Source organism: Musca domestica, unplaced genomic scaffold (genome assembly GCF_030504385.1).
Source record: "Musca domestica strain aabys unplaced genomic scaffold, Musca_domestica.polishedcontigs.V.1.1 5, whole genome shotgun sequence".
Taxonomy (NCBI): domain Eukaryota; kingdom Metazoa; phylum Arthropoda; class Insecta; order Diptera; family Muscidae; genus Musca; species Musca domestica.
In genome coordinates this window covers 24,831,860-24,855,252 of record NW_026712346.1, presented here as the reverse complement: position 1 = coordinate 24,855,252, position 23,393 = coordinate 24,831,860, and the positions used below count along the sequence as shown (strand labels likewise).

Sequence of the window (23,393 nt, the reverse complement as noted above, 5' to 3'; positions counted from 1 at the left end):
ATTGACCTTAATGTTGTTATTGCTTTTAAAGTTGATAAGAAAAATTTGTTTGATGTTCATAGTGCGTTCGAGAATTTTGATAAGAGATTTGTTATGGTTTGAATAATGTTCTAATTTTTTTTATAATAATATGCATCTATTTTTTTTATTATTTGTTGTTGAAACGCAATGTCATAGTGCCATGCATAAATTTATTTATTTTATTAAGCGTGATAAAAATATATTAGAAGTATGGAAAGATTTTGTTTGTGTAATACTATAACAATTTAAAAATAAAAAAAATTAGTGTGTATGTGTTTTCCATAGCACCAAAGAATCTTTCTCTTTAACCTAAAATCCAAAAAATATATAAGGATCTTTCTTAGATATGGCAAGAATCCTTAGACATACACTAAAATGGGCGAAATGTTTACTGACGTTAAAAGGAAAAGTTGGACTAAAAACAAATTGGCGGCTTTAAAAAACACCTCAAACTTTTTCAAACTATCAATTTGCTTGGGTTGCATAAGAACTTTGAAAAAGTGGTTCCCATGAAGTCTCGCCGTACCTAATTTGATAAAATTCCATATGTAAGGCAAGGTAAGGTTTTGTTGGCGACATTTGACATTTGATACATGATACATCACATTTGACATTTGATATAGGAATTAAGTTTGGGAAGCATGGTTAGTATAAGGCGGTGGTTTTGGAAATGTCCACTAAGTGTAGGAACTGTACTAAATGATCCTAAACTTGGTACACTTTGGTTGTGGGTGTACAGATGGAGCTGGAAATTTAAAATTTTGGTACTGAAGTAACTGCTCGTGTGTATGGTTAAAATTAAGCTGTGGTTTTGAAAATGCGTACCACAAGTATACCAATTATAGATTGTACTAGTCGGTACCGCTATAAGGAATCACGTCAAAATTCGTTAATAAGAGCTTCCTAGGCTGAATTTCACAACAGCTTAATCTAAATAGAATTTTAATCTGACTAAGAATACAAATATTTGTAGGTTGGTTTGGTACTCAATTTTCGTTCAATGACATTGTGAAATGAAAATAATTATAAAAGAGAGAATTGTAAATTGGAACCTTTTTATAAAGAAAATATTTTTAATTTCATGTTTTCATAGCAAAAGAATTCAGCCGCTGGTTCACATTATTATTCTGGATGCGGAAATTATTAGAAATACCAAATAATTATTATATAGAGGTTATAGCAAACATCCAATTATAGGCTCTTCGGATAAAGATACATAGAGTCAGCCGTTCTTATTATTATTGGTTTAGTGAAAACATCAAAATGTCGATTGGGAAACTTATGATATCGAAGTATTCTACTTATTGTGAGTTATAATGAGTATATTACAACTAGGTCTAGGAACTTCATCATGACCAAAACCAACCGGTATCAATTTATAGCATATATGTCAAAACACGGAACTACGTTGACCTTTTTCAATACCAATTATCGTAAATGTGCGACAAGTGGCTGTTTTATTAATTTATCTTTAATATTGTGCTTTTGAGAGAAATAGATGGAAAAGTTTACAACAATTGTTAGATTGATCTCAGTTGCAAGCCATAAAGTGAAATACAGGGTGAGATAAAAAAAAACTTCAACAAAGTCAAACGTCATAATATTTATTTTTTTTTTTTAATTTTATTAAATGAAGCTAAAAATTTCGAATAAAAAGTTTTAGAATAAGTTTAGATTTGTTCGAATTGGTCACCTTTGGCACGAATTATGGCCTTCAACGTCACACGCAGCCCGTATGTTGCTCTGCGGTATTTTGGCCCATTTCCGGCGAAGCGCTTAACTTGAGGTGATCGACACTTTAGTATTTTTTAGTGCCAACCTTGCTTTCCAAAATACTCCAGACACAATAGTACAAGGGATTGGTATCCGGAGATTTTGGTGGCCATTGTGCGCTGGAAATGAAGCGAGGAACCTTATTTTGTAACCATTCTTGGATGGAGGGTGCTGAGTGCCATGGTGCTGGTGTTGGAATGTCCAAGGTCTGCGGTCAAAATGTTTGCGTGCCCAAGGCTTTAATACACCCTCCAGAATATTTTCGCGATAATATTTGGTATTTATTCTGATGCTGCGGCCGATTAATACGAGCCGAGAGCGACCATCGGCTGTTATGGCGGCCCACATCATTACCATGGCCCACACTTAAGTTCTGGTGGCCAACCGATGGTGCACATTTTCAGCTGACCTCTTTGGCAAGTAAACATGATTAATGTGTTTGTTTACTACTGCTGAACAACGAATGTTTTCTCATCGGAGAAAACTAAATTCGGCAGTTCACCACTTTCGGCCAAGCGAAGCAACTCTTTAGCTCTTTTGAGTCTATTTTCTTTCTTGTGAGGTGTAAGTTCTTGCACTTTTTTGGAATTTCAATAGCTTTACCCCGAGTTAATTTTTCAATATTTGCCGAATGGAATATTGCGATATATTCAGCTCACGCGGAATTTTTCGGCCACTGCGACGCGGGTTTCGATCAAGTCGCTTCTTTATTTTTCGAACCATTTGTACTGATGTTGCTGTTTTCTTCCGTCCATTTCCTTGAAGTCGGGCTACTCCACCAGTATCACGGTAACACGCGATGGTACGAGACACAAAAGATTAATTCACATTTAAATGTTGGAGTGCTCCAACGATAGCCACTTGTGGTATTCCAGCCAAATATAAAGAAATCACACCGTCACGTTTGAATTCCATCACGAATAACTTTTTTCTGGAAAATTCTCACCAAAATGATTTTGTTCACTTATAAACAATATACTGAGCTGTCACTGGAATAATTTTCACCGCTGTCGAACGAGTGGTTTAGAAATGACAGCAGTATGAATTTGGTTAGAGTTATTTCATCTCACCCTGTAATTATTAACAATTAAAACGGCGAACCACTAACGAGGACCGTGTCAACTACTTAAGTATAATTCAATACTTGGGTAACTAATTGTTTATTATATCATACTTACCATAACTCTGCACTCCATCAGAAACCTTTCAATCAATATTGTAATTATGCAATTACTAAATGTATATCTTCAGTATTCTTTAAGTTCTGCTGTTTTTTTTTTTATTATTGTAAGGTCAATATTATTATATCAGTTGCGCACCAATATTAATCGAAAAATTCAGAATTACACGTTGCATGGTACCTTTTTGTATCCCTTTTAGTTCGCATTTCTAAATTACCAGCCATATACTACCCTGCACTTTAATTGTAATCAAAATTCTGCCTTATTTTGTTCACCAGCTACTATAGCACAGCATTTCCTACCTTTCAGTACCCCCTTATTTCCAAGGGTATGGTCAATTCTGACAACTATACACTATGGGTGTTCTCCGTTACAAATTCCAGTATACGCACTCGCTAAACACCATCATCTCCGGAATTCTAATTTTACCTTCACGATAAATACCTTAACAGCACAATTTGTACTGTACTTCAGAATTCTAGTTTTATCGAAGTACCATGATATATAATTTCGTACTTTCGCACACGTTAATGCTCCCCAACTGTGATCCAAAATCTAGCATTATATGGTTCAATTTATTTATTTATTTTTTTTTTTTTTTGGTACACATTTAGTGCGAATTTCGAAAGATGCAGTAACCCACATGCTAAATTGGTAAATTCTACCGCTGTGGCACAGCATTAAGTACGTCTTAGTACTTTTCTTGGGTTTGCAATGTTCACATTTTACTCCCACTAGATAATTCTTGTTTTACTCTTTCAATTAAACCCGTATCGAAAGAATTAGATACATTTTAGTACTATTTGCACCAGTGTAGTTTGAATTTTCAAAAAACATATATTTTAAGCCTTTGTCTTTAGCTTCATATAATTTTTGTACTTTTAGTACCATTTCAGTTAGAATTTCCATGTCCCAGCGTTATCTCACCCATTGCAAGTTTCTAGCTTCTTGGACTTTTATATGGCAGTAAAAGTTTCCATTCCAAAACATATGTACAAATGTAACCAATTTTAATAATATGTCATAAAAGTATTTTAAACATTAACATCAAAGTCGCCCCCAAATTCAGGTAACAAACAATAATAGACTTTTATTTTTAGATATTTTTTTTTTATTTTTTATTTTATTTCGTTTCTTTGCTTCAAAAGTATTTTTTAACTAAATCACATAACTTGTTTAACCAATTAATAGTTGTAGTAGTAACCGTAATCGAATGAACCGAAATGTTCGTACTCATGTCCGTAGTATTTTTCGAAGGTATCTTGATGGTAGATCTTGACATCCTTGAAGTACATGTTGGGTACAAAGAATTCAAATTCATTGATTTCACGATCGAAAGGATAACCGAAAGGCATTTCATCGATGTGACGGACACCAGAGCCGATGCCGCAAGTGTAGTTGTAGTCATAAGAGTAGGGCTCGTAAGAGGCCTTGAAGGGATAGACGTAGAAGGCGAATTGCATGGGCATACCCTTAGCCCAGCCCTTAGGCAAGACCAAACGATCGGGGAAGCCACAGTGGGGCTCAGAGTAATCCATGGGGAATTCATATTTGCCTTCGTAGGCCATCATGACGAACTTGTACATCTCAGTGTAGGTGGTGCGGTCATCTGTGGTCCAATAGAAGTCCTTGGAGCTGCGCTTGAAGGTGTTGACACCAGCCTTAAGGTCATAGTAGAATTCATCGATTTCGAAGAAGTTTTCGCGATTTTCATTCAATGAGATCACGCGGCCGTATTCATCATATTTGGGACCCAAGAAGGCACGAATGACAACCTTTTGATCCTTGTCGGACTTGATGCTGTAGTCGAACTCGAAGGCTTTGTGGTTTAGACGCATTTGACGAGCCAACAGAGTCTTGTCCCAAACGAATTCACCATCGACGAAGGTCATCTTGTCGTTCAACAAGTTGGTGACATCGAAATCGTACAAATCGAAGTAGGTTACCAAGTCACTGATCTCAACACTCTCGAAGGTCACTCCTGGGAAGTACAGTTCTTCATAGGTGTAGGGATCAATGTATTCGTAGAACTGATAGAAGACATCGGAGACCTTCTTGTAGAACATGTAGAACAAAGGATCGCGCATCATGGTTTCGTAGTTCATAAATACATTGGGATGGAAGTAGTAGTCATCCTCTTCGACATGAGAAATGAACATATGGGCATACATGTACCAGAAAGTGGCGAAGTACTTATCGTAGGCATCAACATTGCCCTGCATCATATCGCCGAGGTATTCAATGGCTTCAGGTTTGCGCATGTCGATCTTCTTGCCGTCATAGGTTGTGTAGTATCCCTCAGTGATGATGGTTTCAACACGCTTGAAGAAAGCAAGCATCTTGTAGACGTATTCAAAGTTGCCGTAGGTCACATATTCGTAATAGTTCTTGCGGTAAGAGTAACCCACACCGCGGTAGTCCACCAATTGAGGATCGTAACCATATTCGATTTCATTGAAGAAGGTGAATTCTGGGATTTCACCATAGCCATGAGACATGCGTTCCATGTAGTAACGAGCAAGCATTTGGCGGACAACGTAGAAGTAGTATTCACCACGACGATCCTTGTTCAAACCGAAATATTTGCCATCCAAGTAGGGAGCATAGTCCATATTGAAGTAGTACCAGAAGGCATTCCACTCCAAATCCTCGGTAAAGTACGACAATTCGGATTCCTTGTTGAAGAAGTACACATCACGAGTATAATCAACTGGCATGTAGAACATCTTAACATCGTGCATCATTTCCAAATATTTAGAGTCCTTGCTGAACATAAACATGTTGTCGCGCATCAAGAACTTATCAACACTGTACCAGTGCTCACCCATACCCATGAGTTTCCACCATTGCCACATCTTGAAGTCCTTGGTGTAGAAGTATTCGTAGTTGTCGAATTCCTTGAAGTATTTGGAGTAGTCCTTGTACATGAAGTCTTTGTATTCCTTTTCGTACATAACGTATTTGCTCCAAACGTCAAAGTCGAATTTCTCAGCTTCGTAGATGAATTTGCTGTTGAAGAAGTATTGAGGGAAGATTTCGTAGATGGTGGGCAACATCAAACCAACGAAATCATCACGGTGGATAACAGCCAATGTCAATGCTTGGACAAACATGCCTTCGTTGGCATACAAACGGGCCCAGCACACATTGCGTTGGAAGATTTCCCAAGTCTTGGCATAGTAGAAGAATTCAAACAAGCCATACATTTGCTCGAAGTGGGTATAGGACAAGGCACCAAAGAATTCTCCCTTGGGCAAAGTCACGCCATACTTGTAAGCCTTGTAGTATTTCTCCATGTAGCCATCATATTTTTCAGGGAACTAAAATTGGAGGGGTGTAAGAAAGTCATATTTGTAACTTTTTATTCTCATCTACTTACAACATAGTCATCCTTGTGGAATACGAAGGACTTGCCCAACTTGATGTATTCCTCAAACATCAATGGGTCCTCCACACGATACACAATCTCGAAGAGGAACTTCTGCTTGGCCAGAAAATCTTTATCGGCATATTTGGTAGCCTTCTTGGGAAGGGTGCCGGCCGCTACCAGGCCAATGATGGCCAGTAAGACAATGGCGATTTTCATTTTGTTTCTTCTGCAGCTATTCGTCAACTAAGGAAATCTGAAACTGTCCACGGATTAGTGAAGATCTTACGATCGCAACCAATACCTAAAGACTGCTACTGTTGTTCGAATTCTAAGATCGTTTTATACGATTTCGAGGCCGTTAAAAAACCAGGCTTATCATTCAGGTGTATAGGGCACATGCAAAATTATTTAATTGATATTCTATAATTTTGAGTGCATCTTTTGTCTTAAAGCTGCAGCTGATAAGAAGCTTGAAAATCGTAAAGTTGTGATTTCTAATCATTTGACCCTTTGTTGGTCTTTTTGATGGTTTTTGGTGAAACATATACTATACTCGTCAAGAATGTTCCACAAGAATATTCATATGCATTATTTATTATCTTCATCCTCAGCCATATATATTTTGTTTTTGTTAATTTAATGTTGAGGCAATATGACATAGCTTAGACAGCTCTCCTTATACCCGCCCATTTATGAATATTATATAATTCTTCTATGGCTTGCAAAGACCTTATCTATTTGATGTACACCTGTCTATAAGAAAAACAGATAAATAACACATGAATTAAATTTACTGAAAGTGCTTGGAAACAAGGAGGAAAACATGGAATACAGATAATAATATAATCTTGAGGTAACATAGGTATTACTGTGAAATGATGCATTCTACCAATTAAAAAAAAAAATAATATTTCTGAATTTTTCTTTCTGAAAGAATTAAGTGAATCGAAAATTATAAAAAATTATTGAAGTTTAACGTTTTAACAAGTCGAACCTCCGACTCCGAAAACAAAATCCTTTTTATTCTATGGAATTGAATTGGAATCGGTTCTATATATAAATCTGTCATTTTGGTCATTACTGTTATAAAAAGTTTACATTTTGAAAACGCATTTCAAGTGGAGGCAGCTCTTGATGTGACAGATTTTCAAGTTTTAATATGTTTGAAATAATTATAATGAACTTGTTTGAACTTGTCTAAAAATCATCTGGAAGAAAATAAGAACGCGAATACTTTCTACTCTCTCCTTTACATCAAAGCTCCAACGTTGTAAGGTGAATGACTTATCACAAACTATTTGCAGAAATTTCAACATAAGACCATGTTTTAAATTATAATATCTCTCGCTTGGAAAATATATACACTACATGTAATGTGATGTTAGCTTTGTAATGTCAGCTTTAAGAAACATGTAATTTCAAAAATATCATAATTTTCAAAAAAAATAAAAATAAATAAATAAATAAATAAAATAACTGATAATTGAATTAAAAACATTTAGTGCAAATTTTTTTATATCATCTAGACAGAAAAATTATTTTACAGAAATATATTTAACTAATTGTCCTGGTCCGCGTTGCTGGCCCTTCATTTAAGTTTTTAATGATAGAACAGTGTGGCTTGTTTGTTCGGGATACCGTAGTATTTTGTTGTTGCAAAATGGTCTGGCTTTATCCCTTTATTGTTGTTTTTATAAAAACAACGTTTGTTTATTAGTGGAGAACGATGGTAATGTTTACCAGGGGGTAAGGCAGGGAATATCTAGGTTTCGGAAAGAGCCTCCAATCCTCATCAGTTCCCTTGTTTTTGTGTGGGATATTCTCCCCAGAAGTTATTTTAAAAATAACTTCTATGACAAAAAACATTTTTTTTTACCCAAGTGACGAGATCGTAAGCTCAATAGAAGAGGAACCAAAGAATTAAATAAAACTAAAATTCTCTTGGAAAGTCTTCTAAATCTTACAATGATTAATTTTGAATTTTAAATCATGCGATATTTCAGTTTGAAACCAGGTCGGGCAGGACCGACTTTATGATACCATACACCACTTTGCATATTTAGTAAAGCTTCACATAACAAATAAAAGTTTTAATGGAGAATTTGTGAGAATTAAATCATACCAACCATGATTATAGTAATAATTAAAAGTCCGACGGAACTAATATATGGGAGGAATATCCTCCTCTGAATCGATTTGTAGTGAATTTGCCGAGGCATTTAAGCCTTTTCAATTCGGGCTTGTATTATCCATTTGGTGCACAATTAACTTGAAATCGGATAGATATATATGAGAGCTATATCTTCTGAACCGATCTCGATACAAATTGGCAAAGGTATTTATGAGCTGCATTTGATATATTTCCCCGAACATCGTTACTACGGAGTCATATTACGGGTATGCAGGGCAAATTCAACAAATAGAATGAACAATTTGACATATTCGCTTGGTGCACAATAAAAAGCAAATCGGACGCAGATATATATGGGAGCTATATCCAAATATTAACCGATCTCGGTAAAATTTAGCAATGGTATTTTTGAGTTATATTTGCTATATTTCCCCAAATATCGTTGTTACAGAGTGCATATTATGGCTGCGGAGGATAAAAATAACAAATCAGATGAACAATATATATGGGAGCTATATCTGTATCTGAACCGATTTCGATCAAATTTGGCATAATTATTTTCAGGTCCAATCTGGTCGAACGTGCAAAATACGGTCATACTATTTGGGTTGATGTTACAAGTTTGGTGCACAATATAAGGTAAATTGGACGAAAATACCTAAATTTTACCGATTATCTCCAATTTCAATAGGGTTTGTACTTGGGTCAAATAAATTATTTGTGCAAAATTTTATCTGAATCGGGCAATAAATGCGACCTGCGACCTTCACAAAAATACATGGACACGCGGACGGCCGAAGTCATTTGTATACTTATTCTTCATGTAGAAGTATCCCAACAAAAAAAAAATCAAAATAGTTCCCTTTTCTTATATAGGTGCTGTAAATTTATGCCGATCGATTAAAGATATTGTGAAGTCCCTAGACACAATTCCTAACCGAATAATCTCTAATGTTGAATTTATGCATCCCAATGAGTGACCTCTTGATGTTTTCACTAAAATGGTTCGAGTTTTTATATAGCTCTAGTACATTTTAAACAAAGAGCCTGGAATTTGATACTTGAGATACAATGGGTTATAGCAGACAATGGACTATAGCAAATAACTTCTATGTAATGTAGTACTCAATTTTACGTTTTAAGGTCCTTTCGATATAGAATGAAAAGCGAGTATGCCTAGTTTACATTCAGCCATATGGCTACAAATAATTTGATACGGCCAAAACGTACATAACTGAAGTAGCGGTTTTAGACTCTTGGTCTATTTGGCGACGTCGGTTTCAGGATATTTTGAGACGATCTAGCGATGTCCGTCCGTCTCTCTGGCTGGTGCACACGATATCTCTTCAATGGAGTATCCAATTTGGCCAAACTTAGTACCTCGTATTATTATTGTCAAACATAGATCGAGTTCGGAAATACACAATATCGGCCCACTCCATCAAGTGCCAAAATTTTTAATAACTATAATTGTTATTATATTTATTTCCACCAACACTGGATCTTATATAAAGAACGGATCACTCCTTCTGGTAACTATCTCACAACGGGTCAAAAATGTGATAATCATGAAGCTTATAAAACGCGAAATGAGCACCCGAAGTATTTCTATCAACAGAAGGTAAGGTGTGAAGATGGAATGTATAGGACCACTCCTCCCCATCAACCGGTTAAAATTTGAATAATTAAAACTGCCATAAAATACCAAATAAACATCCGACTCTTTTCAACTAACAGAAGATCTGGTGTGAAGACGGAAAATATCGGTTTCACACAATCCAATATTTTCATTCACACAAGACCAGGGGTGTATCGGCCCATTCTTTCTCGTACCTCCCCCACAAAAGGTTAAAATTTTGATGAACAATTATTAGCATAATATTTTATATGAATGTTCGATTTTCTTTAAATTTTGCACACCTCAATGTTTTCATCAGTATTAAGTAAAGTGCGAAATTTGAATATTTCGGTCTACGTAACTCGCACATATTTCAACAATTTCTAAAAATAATCACATGAGGAAATTGTGTCAATATATTCCAATTATGGCATCAGACTTAGCTCAGCTTCACAATGGACAACATTAGTCCACCATTACGGGAGCTCTCCTTAAAGGGTCAACAGTCAAAATATATTAAATAAACAAATATCGCAAAACCGTCAGATACTTTTTAATTTCTTATATGTTAAATGTGTATGTGTGTGCGATAACAACATGCGTGACAAGTGTAAATACAAATTGGAAATTAACCTGTTATTGTTTGGAGAATTTGTTCTAAAAACTAATTTAAGTCTGTCAGAACCTTGGCAGTTTCAAATAAAATAATTTGTTAGTCTATACTGATTTTAGCATTATAAATATCTACAGCATTTCATTCAAAATGTTTTGGAAAAGTTTAAATACATATTAACAACTTTAAAACACACCTTTTAACTACAGCAGCTAGATATTTATTATTTTTGTTTTATATTTATTTAAATATTCTGTATAAAGTGGAATATGTGTAATATTATCTCCATAATAGGTTGAACATGAATCATGACCTATTCTCTTCTTCAAATCTCTTTAAATGTTGTCTATAAGATTCCTTATCATTCTCAATCAAAATAATCTTTATGGCCATAATGCTAATGTGTACAATAATATTCATGTGCTTTTAAATTGTGTAATGTTTATTTAACCTCGACTAGGAGGTTCATATGAAATAAATGGACAAACTCTAATGATAAATTTATCATATTCCTCATATTAAACCTCAATGTACAAACAAACATGTTTTTTCTCTTTAAACATGCACTCTTTGTTGCAGTAAAATTAAAGTAATAAAGCCAGTTTTCATTATCTTCATTCATATTTTATGAGACATTGTCCGGATTCTGTACCTTATTTTAATTTAATTTTTAGAAGTGTTTATTTGCTCTAATTTTGAATTAAATTGAAAAATCGGTCAAAGTTAAAAAAAATATAGTTCTTATACATATATGTTCGTCCGATCCTAGAAATAAGTATGTTAAATGTAATGAAAATCGGTTCAGATATAGCTTTAGCTCTCATATACACCTATAGCTCTAAAACTTAGATCGAGTTCTGAAATGGGCAATATCAGTCCACTCCTTCTTGTACCTCCCCCACAAGAGGCCGAAATTCTCTATTAAAATATGTTGCTTCTTTGAAAGAAATCGAAATTATAATATTTTTTATCAGTTCTAGATCAGGAGGATTTTGCAACATACTATCGAATTCATATTTGAATTTATTAAAAACGATCTAAGTTGGTGTGATTTACCACTTATAAATTCCTCAAAAAAATGCTTATTTGTTATCGGTAGCTCCAATAATTATGCAAATTGGTATAGAGTATCATAAAATTGGTCCCGCTCAACTAGGGTGAGACAAAACTGCAACAAAGTCAAATGCCACAATTTTTACATTTTTTTAAAATTTTATTGAATGAAAGCAAAAAATGTCGGAAATAGAATAATATTTCAGAATACGTTTATATTTGTTCGATATGGTCACCTTTGGCTCGAATTATGGCCTTAAACGCTCAATGAAACCATCACACACTGCCCGAATGTTGCTCTGCGGTATTTTGGCCCATTCCCGGCGAAGCGATTGCTTGAGGTGATCGACACTTTGGTATTTTTTAGTGCCAACCTTGCTTTCCAAAATACTCCAGACACAATAGTCCAACGGTTTGGTATCTGGAGGTTTTGATGGTCATTGTGCGCTGGAAATGAAGCGATGAACCTTATTTTGTAACCATTCTTGGGTGGCGCGTTCTGAGTGCAATGTTTGCGTGCCCAAGGCTTTACACACCCTCCAGAATATTTCCGCGATAACATTCGGCATTTATTCTGATGCCACAGTCGATTAATACGAGCGGAGAGGGACCATCGACTATTATGGCGGCCAGCGCTTGAGTTCTGGTGGCCAACCGAAGGTGCACATTTTCAGCTGACCTCTTAGGCAAGTAAACACGATCATTGTTTTTGTTTACAAACTGCTGGACAACGAATATTTTTTCATCGGAGAAAACCATATTCAGCAGTTCACCACTTTCGGTCAAGTGAACCAACTCTTTAGCTCTTTGTAGTCTATTTTCTTTCTGTTGCGGTGCAAGTTCTTGCACTTTTTGGAATTTCAATGGCTTTCCTCGAGCTAATTTTTCAATATTTTTCGAATGGAATATTGCGATATATTCAGCTCACGAGCCATTTTTCGGCCGCTGCGACGCGGGTTTCAATCAAGTCGTTTTTTTACTTTTCGAATCATTTCTGCTGATGTTGCTGTTTTCTTCCGTCCACTTCCAGCACCAGCATCACAGTAACGAGCGATGGTACGAGACACAAAAGATTAATTTAACACATTTAAATTCTGGAGAGCTCTAACGATAGCCACTTGTGGTTTTCCAGCCAGATATAAAGAAATCACACTATCACGCTTCAATTCCATCACGAATAATTTTTTTTCTGGAAAATTCTCACCAAAATGCTTTTGTACGCTTGTAAACAATAAAAGGAGCTGTCACTGGAATAGTTTTAACAGCTGTCGGACGAGTGGCTTGGAAATGACATGCTAGCCATATTTTGGCGCCTATGGATATATAAGAAATGGTGTTGAAGAATTTAGTTATAATAATCCTTTGCAAGAGAATTGTTGAACGCGAACTGATTTAAGACCTGTAGTTTTTTAAAAGCTCATGTACCAAAAATCGCTTTTGCTATATGTTTAGAATAGAATCATAAAAGAAAATTTAAATTTGCCATGTATGTTTAATTACAAACAGTTTACTAGCTTGTCATTTTTCTTAACGCCTTGCAGATGCATTGTTTCAACACAAATATACACACGTTTATTGTAATCTTGCTTAATTGGACTTCTTCTCAAATGCTAGCATTGATAAGTACACAATATTTTAGGATACTCTTTATGGCCTCAATTATAACAAAATTCTTTTTTTTATTAAATTGTGTAATGTCTATTGTTTATTAATTTTTGATTCGTAAAGGTCAAACAGAAGATAATGAATTTTACTTTTTAATCTTAATGTTGGTCGACAATTTTCGACAGCTTTTACTAGATATTTCTTTTACAATTTAGGAATCATAATGTTTTTTTTTTTTTTGGAATATAAAGTTTTGAAATTGAACTTTATAAAAAGTATAATTTTACTTAATGTCGCAATTAACTGTTTTTTTCTTCTTATCATTGCAGGTAAATACAAAATTTGTTTCTATTGTACAACAAGGAAAACATGTTTTTTACTGCAAGGTTCGGTGAAAAGAGTCCAAGGATATTTATAAGGTAATGTAAACCGGATACTGGAGAAATTGAGTGATGCGCTTCCATGCGCTAACCAATACAGCGAATCCATGAATTTTAATTGTTAGGTACTTTGTGGAATTCTATTTGGGTACCAAAATATAGCATCGGTTGGATTTTTAATGCAAAAAAACGGCGAAATGTCAATTTTAATATAAAGCGAAAACTTTTCAAAACCATGACTCAGCCAAGCTCAATGCAACACAATAAAAAAACACACACACACAAATAAGTTTTCTAAACATTTTTATTAAAACATTGTAATTAAAATTTATTTTTTAAAACTTGTGGTAGTAGCTGTAATCAAATTTGCCAAAATTTTTATTCTCCTCCGGCTTGGAGAATTTTTCGAAAATATCTTCGTGATAGATTTTCACATCACTGAAGAAAATATTGGGTACAAAAAATGCATGTTCATCGATTTCACGATCAAATGGGTATCCATATGGTTTGTTATCAATGCGACGAACACCGGAACCAGCACCGCAATAAAAGGCAGCATCGTAATTAGTGGTGGCTTCAGCGGTACCATTAAATTCATAGACGAAGACGACAAACTGCATGGGCATACCTTTCTGCCAGCCACGTGGTAACAGTAAACGATCAGGAAATCCGCAAGGTGGTTCAACGAAATATCTGGACACTTCATGCTCGTCTTCCATTGCTGATACAATGAATTTATACAATTCTGTATAGGTTTTGCGATCATGTGTAAGCCAGAAATAATCCTTGGAGTTGCGTTGGACAGTGTTGAGTCCCGGCTTGAGTTCATAATAGAATTCATCGATTTCAATAAAGTTTTCACGATTCTCATTTAGGGATATAACACGACCAAATTCATCATTTTTGGGGCCATAGTAGGTACGTATTACCACCTTTTGGTTATTTTCGGATTTAATGGTAATATTGAATTCAAAATCCTTATGATTTAGGCGCATTTGTCGGGCCAATAGAGTTGTGTCCCATATAAAAGTGTCATTCACAAAATTCATTTTGTCATTTAATAAATTTGTGACATCGAAATCATATAGATCGAAATAGGTCACCAAATCGCTAACTTCAACTTTTTCGATGCTAACACCAGGTAAATGCAGTTCTTCTTGGCTATAGGGTGTGATAAAATTATGGAAGCGATTGAAAGTATTCGAAAGTTTTTTGAAGAACATATAGAACAATGGATCACGCATCATAGTTTCATAGTTCATAAAAACATTTGGATACACAAACTTGCTGTTTGCATCAACATTGGCAACATACATGTGAGCAAACATGTACCAAAAAGTGGCGAAATATTTATCATAATTGTCAACATTACCCTGCAATAGGTTGCCAATAATTTCAATAGCTTCTGGATCACGCATAGATATTTCCTTGCCATCACTGGTGGTGTAGTAGCCTTTTGTAATAATCCCTTCTACGCTCTTAAAAAAGTCCTCAACTTTATGCAAATATCCAAAAATACCATGAGTTGCAAATTCATAGTAGTTTTTCCTATACGAAAATCCCACGCCATTGCTGTGTATCAATTGGGGATTATAACCAGTTTTGATTTCAGTGAAAAATGAGAATTCTGGAATTTCACCATGGCCATGGGACAAACGTTCCAAATAATAGCGGGCAAGTATTTGACGCACGGTGTACACATAATATTCTCCGCGCCGATCTTTGTTCAAACCAAATGCTTCACCATCCAAAAAGGGTGCATAATCCAGATTGAAATAATACCAGAAAGCATTCCATTCCAAATCTTCGGTGAAATAGGATAAATCTGATTCCTCATTGTAGATCTCAATGTCGCGTGTATAATCTACGGGCATCCAAAACATGCGAACATTTTTGAACGCTGCCAAATGTTTGGAATCTTGATGAAAATACTCGACATTGTCACGTATCATAGAATGTTCCTCGGCATACCAGCGCTCTCCCAGGCCCATCAGTTTCCACCACTGCCACATTTTCCAATCTTTGGTATAGAAGTAATTATAGTTGTCAAATTTTTTGAAATAAGGCACATAATCCTTGTACATTATGTCCTTGTATTTTTTCTCGTACATGATGTTTTTTCTCCACACATCAAAATCGAATTTTTCCGCATTGTAAACAAATTTCCTGTTGAAAAAGTATTGAGGGAAAATTTCATAAATGGTTGGTAGCACCAAGCCCTGCAAGTCATCGCGATGTATTATGGCCAATGTTAGGGCTTGTACAAACATTCCTTCGTTGGCATGCATGCGGGCCCAGCAGACATTACGTTGGAAAATTTCCCAAGTTTTGGCATAGTACAAGAATTCAAATAATCCATACATTTCGTCAAATTGATTGTATGCCACTGCTCCGAAAAATCCTTTTTTGGGCAGAGTTGATCCATGTATATAGGCTGCATAATACTTATCCATATATCCTTTATATTCTGACGGGAGCTAAAGGGAAGACAAATAATATAAAAATGTTAAGTTTTTACATTAAAACGGTTTAAAATTTGGAACTCCTATATAAAAATTGTGGAATCTTTTATCCATCACACATACCTATGAATATAATATTTCCAAACATTATTCCAATAATTCTCGCTGATGATTTTTTATTCCAATAAAGAATTAAATAGTTCATCGACCCAAACAGTAGTGTTTCGAAGTTTAGGCAGAAAAAGTTTATATTATGTCGAGGATGATTGGCATTGTAAATGAGATCCATCGGCTCACGTACAGCAACCCAAGTAACAGTACCTTCAGAATTAAAATAGTTTAGATGTTGCAAACATAGTTTCCAACAAACTAAGTTATATTCCTTTACGAGTTTTGCCATAGAAAAGGTAATATCTTTAAACATATTTTATAGATGGTATTCCAGACAAAATTTCACTATAAATTTTTGAATAAATCATATCTCTAGGCTTAATAGATTTACTGAAATGTACATTTGAAATGTACAGGGTGAGATTAAAAAATTGCAACCAACTTCAGACAGTGACAGCTCATTACATTGTTTACAAGCGTGCAAAAGCATTTTTGTGAGAATTTTCAAGAAAAAAAGCCGCCATAACAGCCGATTGTCGCTCTCCGCTCTCATTAATCGAGCGTGGCATCATAATAAATGCCGAATATTATCGCGAAAATATTCTGGAGGGTGTATTAAAGCCTCGGTAACGCAAACATTTATAAAAAATGTAAAAATTATGGCTTTTGTCTTTGTTGCAGTTTTTTTATCTCAACCTGTATATTTTACTATTTAAAATTATGTGCTTTTACTGTTAATTTAATGCGTTTCCATTCAAAGCCAATTATACTGCAAAATAATTTTCCTTTCGACTCTTCCTTCTTCAAATGAAATTTAATATTACTTTCCAGTCGAAGGAAACTTATTCAAAATTTAAGAAATAATAATCTTTGATGAGACACAATGAAATTTTATTAAGAATATTTTTGTCTTTGGCATCATTCTTCAGAAATAAAGCGTTGAAGGATAATTTTTCCTAAATTCACATAAGGAAGTGCCTTAGTCCTATTTATTATTATTATTTATTTATTTTTTTTTTTTTGATGTTTTGTTGTGACCTATAGTAGAATATTTGAATATTTAATTTTTTTATAAAGAAAAAAATTGAGATCTGTTTTCTAGTAAAGTCAATTTTCCACAGATATGTGTTGAGGACGTATATTTTAGAGCAATAAACGTGAGGTATATAGACCCTTATTTTCAATCGATTTCTTTGTAAATTGGCAAAGTGCTTTCTGAGCGGCATATAACACTGGCAATATTTTGCGTGTAGATCACATGTAAAGGTACCCTCGATTTGAAGCAAAACCTAACATTTTGCAGCGGTTCTGTGAGGTCCTATATCAACAAAAATTTCCCGATCGAGCTCAGGTATCGAACAGTGTTTCTGGTAAAACATTACTCCAATAGTACGCCACACATATTTCTGCACAATTTTTTCCTGTCTTCGTTTTAATGTGTGCAGTGAAAAGGCACCGCTCACTCTTTTAAAGTTTCCTCACCAATGACCTGCACTTTGGAGATTCTGATACTTACAGAGAAGGAAAACACTTTGGTAAAGACCACCTGTACTCGGTATTTTGCAGATATACCAAATTGTTTATTATAAATACATTTGAGGTTCAAATGGACCACGCTCAAAACGTTCTTTTCTCATGGTACAGGGTGTCATAAAGGAATGTTCTTTTGCTTTAGGTGTGTGATCACTCACACTGCAAATCTTATCCTCTTTTTTGGGGTTTTTATTTTAAAATTGTTAGTCTAAATTTACTAACGTTAAATTATATATGCAGGGTCAAATTATTCTTACCTCATAGTCATCCTGGTTGAAAGAGAAAGTTTTACCCAATTTGATGTATTCCTCAAACATCAAAGGGTCCTCAATGCGGTAAACAATTTCAAAAAGAAATTTTTGCTTGTGCCAAAAATCTTTGTTGTCTTTTCCTTTCGTCGCCTGTACCAAGGCAATTATTGCCAGTAAAATAGAGATTGCTTTCATCGCAGCTCAGCTGAAAATTATGTTTGTATGCTGAACTACGAAACTTTTCTGAATCCCAATGACAAATCATCCCAACTTATATTGAGATCTCTCAATGCTTTATGTATGCAATCTTATCACAAACAGTAAGTTATTGCTTTTTCAAGTGTGTATAAAATTGATAAGATCAAAATAGCAGCTTTTTTTCTTTAAAAAATTCCCATACCCTTGTATACCCTTGTATCCCCATTCGAATCATTTTAATAAACAAAGCTATTAATTTGTTTTATTTAATTTTTATTATCTTTATTTTGCTTCTATTTCACAATACAACAACAAACTATAACACAGGCGTCCTTGAATTTAAAAGAAAAAAATTAGTAATTGTAGTAATAGCTATAATCAAAATGTCCGAATTTATCGTACTTGAAACCATAGTACTTTTCGAAGGTGTCTTCGTAGTAGATCTTAACGTCCTTGAAGTACATGTTGGGGACAAAGAATTCGAATTCATCGATTTCACGATCGAAGGGATAACCGAATGGTTTCTCATCAATGTGACGAACACCAGAACCAACACCACAGGAGTAGTTGGAGTTGTAGGAGTAAGGTTCGTACGAAGCAGTGTAGGGATAGACGAAGAAGAAGAATTGCATGGGCATACCCTTCTCCCAACCACGGGGCAAGACCAAACGGTCGGGGAAGCCGCAGAAGTTTTCGGCATAGTCCAAGGGGTATTCGTATTTACCTTCGTAGGCCATCATGACGAACTTGTACAATTCAGTGTAGGTGGTGCGGTCGTTGTAGGTCCATTGGAATTCCTTAGAGCTGCGCTTGAAGGTGTTGACACCAGCCTTCAATTCATAGTAGAATTCATCGATTTCTACAAAGTTTTCGCGATTTTCATTCAAAGAATACATGCGACCGAATTCGTCATATTTGGGACCCAAGAAGGCGCGTACAACAACCTTTTGATCCTTGTCCGATTTGATGGTGTATTCGAAATCGAAGTCTTTGTGGTTGAGACGCATTTGACGACCCAACAAAGTTTTGTCCCAGACGAAGTGACCATCAACGAAGGTCATCTTGTCGTTCAACAAGTTGGTGACATCGAAATCGAACAAATCGAAGTAGGTGACCAAATCGCTGACCTTAACGCTCTCAATTTCAACTCCAGGGAAGTACAAGTCCTTGTGGGTGTAGGGATCAATGTATTCGTAGAATTGGAAGAACACATCGGTGATCTTCTTGTAGATCATGTAGAACATGGGATCGCGCATCATGGTTTCGTAGTTCAAGAAGACACTGGGGTAAACGTAGAATTCGCTGTCATCGGTGTGGGCGAAGTACATATGGGCATACATGTACCAGAAGGAGGCGAAGTATTTGTCGTAGTTATCGTAATTGCCTTGCATGATGTCACCGAGGTATTCAATGGATTCAGGTTTGCGCATGTCAATCATCTTGCCATCATAGGTCTTGAAGTAGCCCTGGGTAATGATTTCTTCAACACGGGTAAAGAAGTTGATGATGTAGTACATGTAGTCGAAGTTGCCATAGGTCTCGTATTCGTAGTAGTTCTTGCGGTAAGAATAGCCAACACCGTTGTAGTTGATCAACTGAGGATCGTAACCGTATTCGACTTCAGTGAAGAAGGAGAATTCGGGAATTTCACCAAAGCCATGAGACAAACGTTCCATGTAGTAACGGGCGAGCATTTGACGGACAACATAGAAGTAGTATTCACCACGACGATCCTTCTTCAAACCGAATTCTTTGCCATCCATGTAGGGGAAGTACTCCATGTTGAAGTAGTACCAGAATGAATTCCACTCAACATCCTCTGTGAAGTAGGACAACTCAGATTCCTTGTTGAAGAAGTAAACGTCACGGGTGTAGTCAACAGGCATGTAGAACATCTTAACATCCTTGATCATGTCCAAGTATTTGGAGTCCTTGTTGAACATATACATATTGTCGCGCATCATGAAGTGTTCTTCGGCATACCAGTGTTCACCCATACCCATGAGTTTCCACCATTGCCACAACTTGAAGTCCTTGGTGTAGAAGTAGTAGTAGTTGTCGAATTCCTTGAAGTATTTGGAGTAGTCCTTGTACATGAAGTCTTTGTATTCCTTCTCGTACATGGCGTATTTGCTCCAGACATCGAAATCGAATTTCTCAGCTTCGTAGATGAATTTGCTGTTGAAGAAGTATTGAGGGAAGATTTCGTAGACGGCGGGCAACATCAAGCCTCCGAAGTCATCACGGTGCATAACGGCCAAAGTCAAAGCTTGAACAAACATGCCTTCGTTGAAGTACATACGGGCCCAGCAGACATTGCGTTGGAAGACATCCCAGTCCTTGGCATAGTAGAAGAATTCAAACAAGCCGTACATTTGTTCGAAGTGGGTGAAGGCCAAGGAACCGAAGTATTCACCCTTGGGCAAAGTCACGCCATATTTGTAGGCATTGTAGAATTTCTTCATATATTCGCTGTGGTGTTCAGGAAACTGAAGCAAAAAAATATTTGTATGATTATTTACATCTCTTTTGTACCTTATTATAGCTTACCGTGTAATCATCCTCGTGGTAGGTGAAAGTCTTGCCCAATTTGATGTACTCCTCGAACATCAAAGGATCCTCAACACGATAAACGATTTCGAATAGGAACTTTTGCTTGGCCAAAAAGTCCTTATCTGCGTATTTGGTTTCCTTTGTATGTGGGTAGGCACTAACAGCCACCAAGCCAATGATGGCCAATAAGGCGATGGCGATTTTCATTCTTTGGATTTTAGACTTCTACTTCTCGTATACTTGCAATGCTCTCCAGAAGTGAGACTGCTGACTTTTACCTGCCCACAACTGAATTTTTATACCATTTCGGACCATTCAAACGTGGCTCAATCTGCAGTGCTTATCACAATTAACTTTCATTTGACTTCTAGAAAATAAAGCATTTGTTGTTGGTGGCAATTTATGTTGCAGAACATCTGGAAATTTATTGACCAGATGAACTTATTTTTGAACATTGTCTCTTAAAGCAACGATAAGGGTGTAGACATATTTAATTGCGTATACATATGTTTAAAATAATCTATGCTTTTATGAGCGTTTCGGAATTTTAAAAATAACTTATGTTGTGATAAAGACAAACATACATCGCGTGTCGTTGAACCATAATTTTGTGCACACAGCATTGCCATTTGTTGATGGCGATTTTTTATGTATCAATCCGTATGTGAATAATTAAAATTTTAATGCATCGAGTTTACTTAAACGGAATATAAGGCGATAATTATGGACATACGCAGCTTTAAACAATCGTTGCAGCAAATGTCCTTCAATATCCGATAGGAAAAAAATCCGCTTTTGACATGTGTATATATTTAAAGACCAAGGACATATTTGGAATCGATTTTTTTCTTTAAAATCAAATCAAGAACTAAAAGTCATCACGTATTTTTGTCTGCATTTGAGATTGTCCGTGTATTTTGCAAATGACTTGAGGTGTCTGCTTTATATTGAGCTTCATATCCGACAGATATATGCGTTTCTTATTCGAAGTTTGTTAATCATTTATTGTAATGCACAATTCGACATATTTGTTAAGGTTTACTTACATTGCCTTGTATAAAAATACTGCTTAAATTTAATTATTAATTCCACTTTGGCGTGTCATTTTGTTATTACTTCCAGATAATATTTTGATTAGGAGAAAAGGAGGCAACAGCAACAAATTAATATCAACGACAAAAATGTTATTTATGTAGAATTTAAATATGTGTATTTCAAAATCTTCTTATATTGAGATAACGATTTTAAATGTCGCCAAGTCTAAAGTTAGGGCAATATTTAACTTTGAAAAATTATGCGTTATGACAGCAACATTCCATACGAACCTTTCGTAACTTGTGCGTGAGGTATCAGATATAGTCGACCAAAGTGTTCCATTTCATGCTTCATCAAATACAGATAATAAAATTGGTATGGCCAAAATTATCAGGTTTCTGGTTGAGAGACATGTATTTAAATATAGCAAGTTGTAAAGAATCACTGAATTGTTTCGCAATTTATGACAGATTTATGTATTGGAAATTGTGACCCTTTGTGGTTAAGGTACCAGAGGGGGTTAGCAGATATATATCATCTTCACAAGAGATCTTGTGTTAGCAAAAATGTTTGTATGTGGGAAATTTGAGGAGATAGATGGATGGATTTTGATTATTTCTCTTTCTTAGAATGTTTTGTTTTTCAATAACTTGAACCCTATGTGAGGGAGGTACCAAAAGAAATGGTGCGATCTCTACCATCTTTATAAGAGATCTTGTGTTGATGGAAATATTGAGATGTATCAAGTCTGAATGGAATCAGATGTTAATACCGTGTTTTATGAGCTTCATGAATTGTCTAAATTTTGAACCTTGCTGGGGGAGGTACCAAAAGGAGTCGACCACTATATACCATATTCATACCAGACCTTGGACTAATAAAAATATTGTGATATGTGTAATTTGGAGAGAACCAGATGCTTATTTCGGATTTCATGATCGTTATGGTTATTCAAAATATTGACCCTTTGTGGGGGAGTTACCAGGAATGGTCCGATATCTACCATCTTTATATAAGATTTTGTGTTTATGGAAATATTGAGATGTACAAAGCCTGAATAGAATCAGATGTTTATTTCGTGTTATATGAGCTTAATGAATTATCTAAATTTTTAACATTGCTGGGGGAGTTACCAAAAGGAGTCGCCCGATATATCCTATCTTCATATCAGACCTTGGACTAATAAAAATATTGTCATGTGTGTAATTTGAAGCTCTTATAACTGCGATGTAAGTGTCCGATTACTTGCACCGCAGTTTATAAGAGCTACAATTGTTCAAAATTTTAACCCTTTGTGGGGGATGTACTTGATGGAGTGGACCGATATTGTCCATTTTCGCACCTGACCTAGCACTAATGCACCATCTCCGAACTCGATCTAAGTTTGCCAATAATATTACGATGTACCAAGTTTGGACTAAATCGGATACTTCCTTCGATAGTTATCGTTCGCACCAGCCAGTTAGACAGACGACGGACGAACAAACGGACATCGCTAAATCGAC

The 23,393-nt window shown here is 35.6% G+C and overlaps 4 protein-coding genes across 5 annotated transcripts in view; 1 reads left to right on the top strand and 3 right to left on the bottom strand.

Annotated features, from left to right (window-relative positions):
• LOC101888412 (semaphorin-1A) overlaps positions 1-23,393 on the top strand; it is a 620,253-nt gene that overhangs the window by 314,589 nt on the left and 282,271 nt on the right. The gene's annotated exons all lie outside the window — the stretch shown is intronic.
• Positions 4,064-6,671, bottom strand: LOC101887497 (arylphorin subunit C223). The gene is made up of 2 exons (XM_005178850.4): positions 6,355-6,671; positions 4,064-6,295 (listed from the first exon to the last, which is right to left on the bottom strand). Exons 1-2 carry the CDS (start codon positions 6,559-6,561, stop codon positions 4,160-4,162), a joined length of 2,343 nt encoding a protein of 780 aa, XP_005178907.1. The 5' UTR covers positions 6,562-6,671; the 3' UTR covers positions 4,064-4,159.
• LOC101888755 (arylphorin subunit C223) lies at positions 14,032-18,358 on the bottom strand. Of its 2 annotated transcripts, none has more exons than XM_005178854.4 (2): positions 18,109-18,358; positions 14,032-16,222 (listed from the first exon to the last, which is right to left on the bottom strand). In XM_005178854.4, exons 1-2 carry the CDS (start codon positions 18,295-18,297, stop codon positions 14,081-14,083), a joined length of 2,331 nt encoding a protein of 776 aa, XP_005178911.1. In that variant the 5' UTR covers positions 18,298-18,358; the 3' UTR covers positions 14,032-14,080. The 2 variants fall into 2 exon arrangements, with proteins under 2 accessions (XP_005178911.1, XP_058984213.1); XM_059128230.1 differs by lacking the exon at positions 18,109-18,358 and adding an exon at positions 16,331-16,480.
• Positions 18,557-21,130, bottom strand: LOC131804990 (arylphorin subunit A4-like). The gene is made up of 2 exons (XM_059128228.1): positions 20,851-21,130; positions 18,557-20,789 (listed from the first exon to the last, which is right to left on the bottom strand). Exons 1-2 carry the CDS (start codon positions 21,058-21,060, stop codon positions 18,654-18,656), a joined length of 2,346 nt encoding a protein of 781 aa, XP_058984211.1. The 5' UTR covers positions 21,061-21,130; the 3' UTR covers positions 18,557-18,653.

Bases quoted from the DNA above. Each gene is read 5' to 3' on its own strand.
- LOC101887497 (XM_005178850.4), bottom strand. From the start codon at position 6,561: ATGAAAATCGCCATTGTCTTACTGGCCATCATTGGCCTGGTAGCGGCC. The intron at 6,296-6,354 runs GTAAGTAGATGA...CTCCAATTTTAG, and splicing joins TCCACAAGGATGACTATGTT to TTCCCTGAAAAATATGATGG.
- LOC101888755 (XM_005178854.4), bottom strand. From the start codon at position 18,297: ATGAAAGCAATCTCTATTTTACTGGCAATAATTGCCTTGGTACAGGCG. The intron at 16,223-18,108 runs GTAAGAATAATT...TCTTCCCTTTAG, and splicing joins TCAACCAGGATGACTATGAG to CTCCCGTCAGAATATAAAGG.
- LOC131804990 (XM_059128228.1), bottom strand. From the start codon at position 21,060: ATGAAAATCGCCATCGCCTTATTGGCCATCATTGGCTTGGTGGCTGTT. The intron at 20,790-20,850 runs GTAAGCTATAAT...TTTTTGCTTCAG, and splicing joins ACCACGAGGATGATTACACG to TTTCCTGAACACCACAGCGA.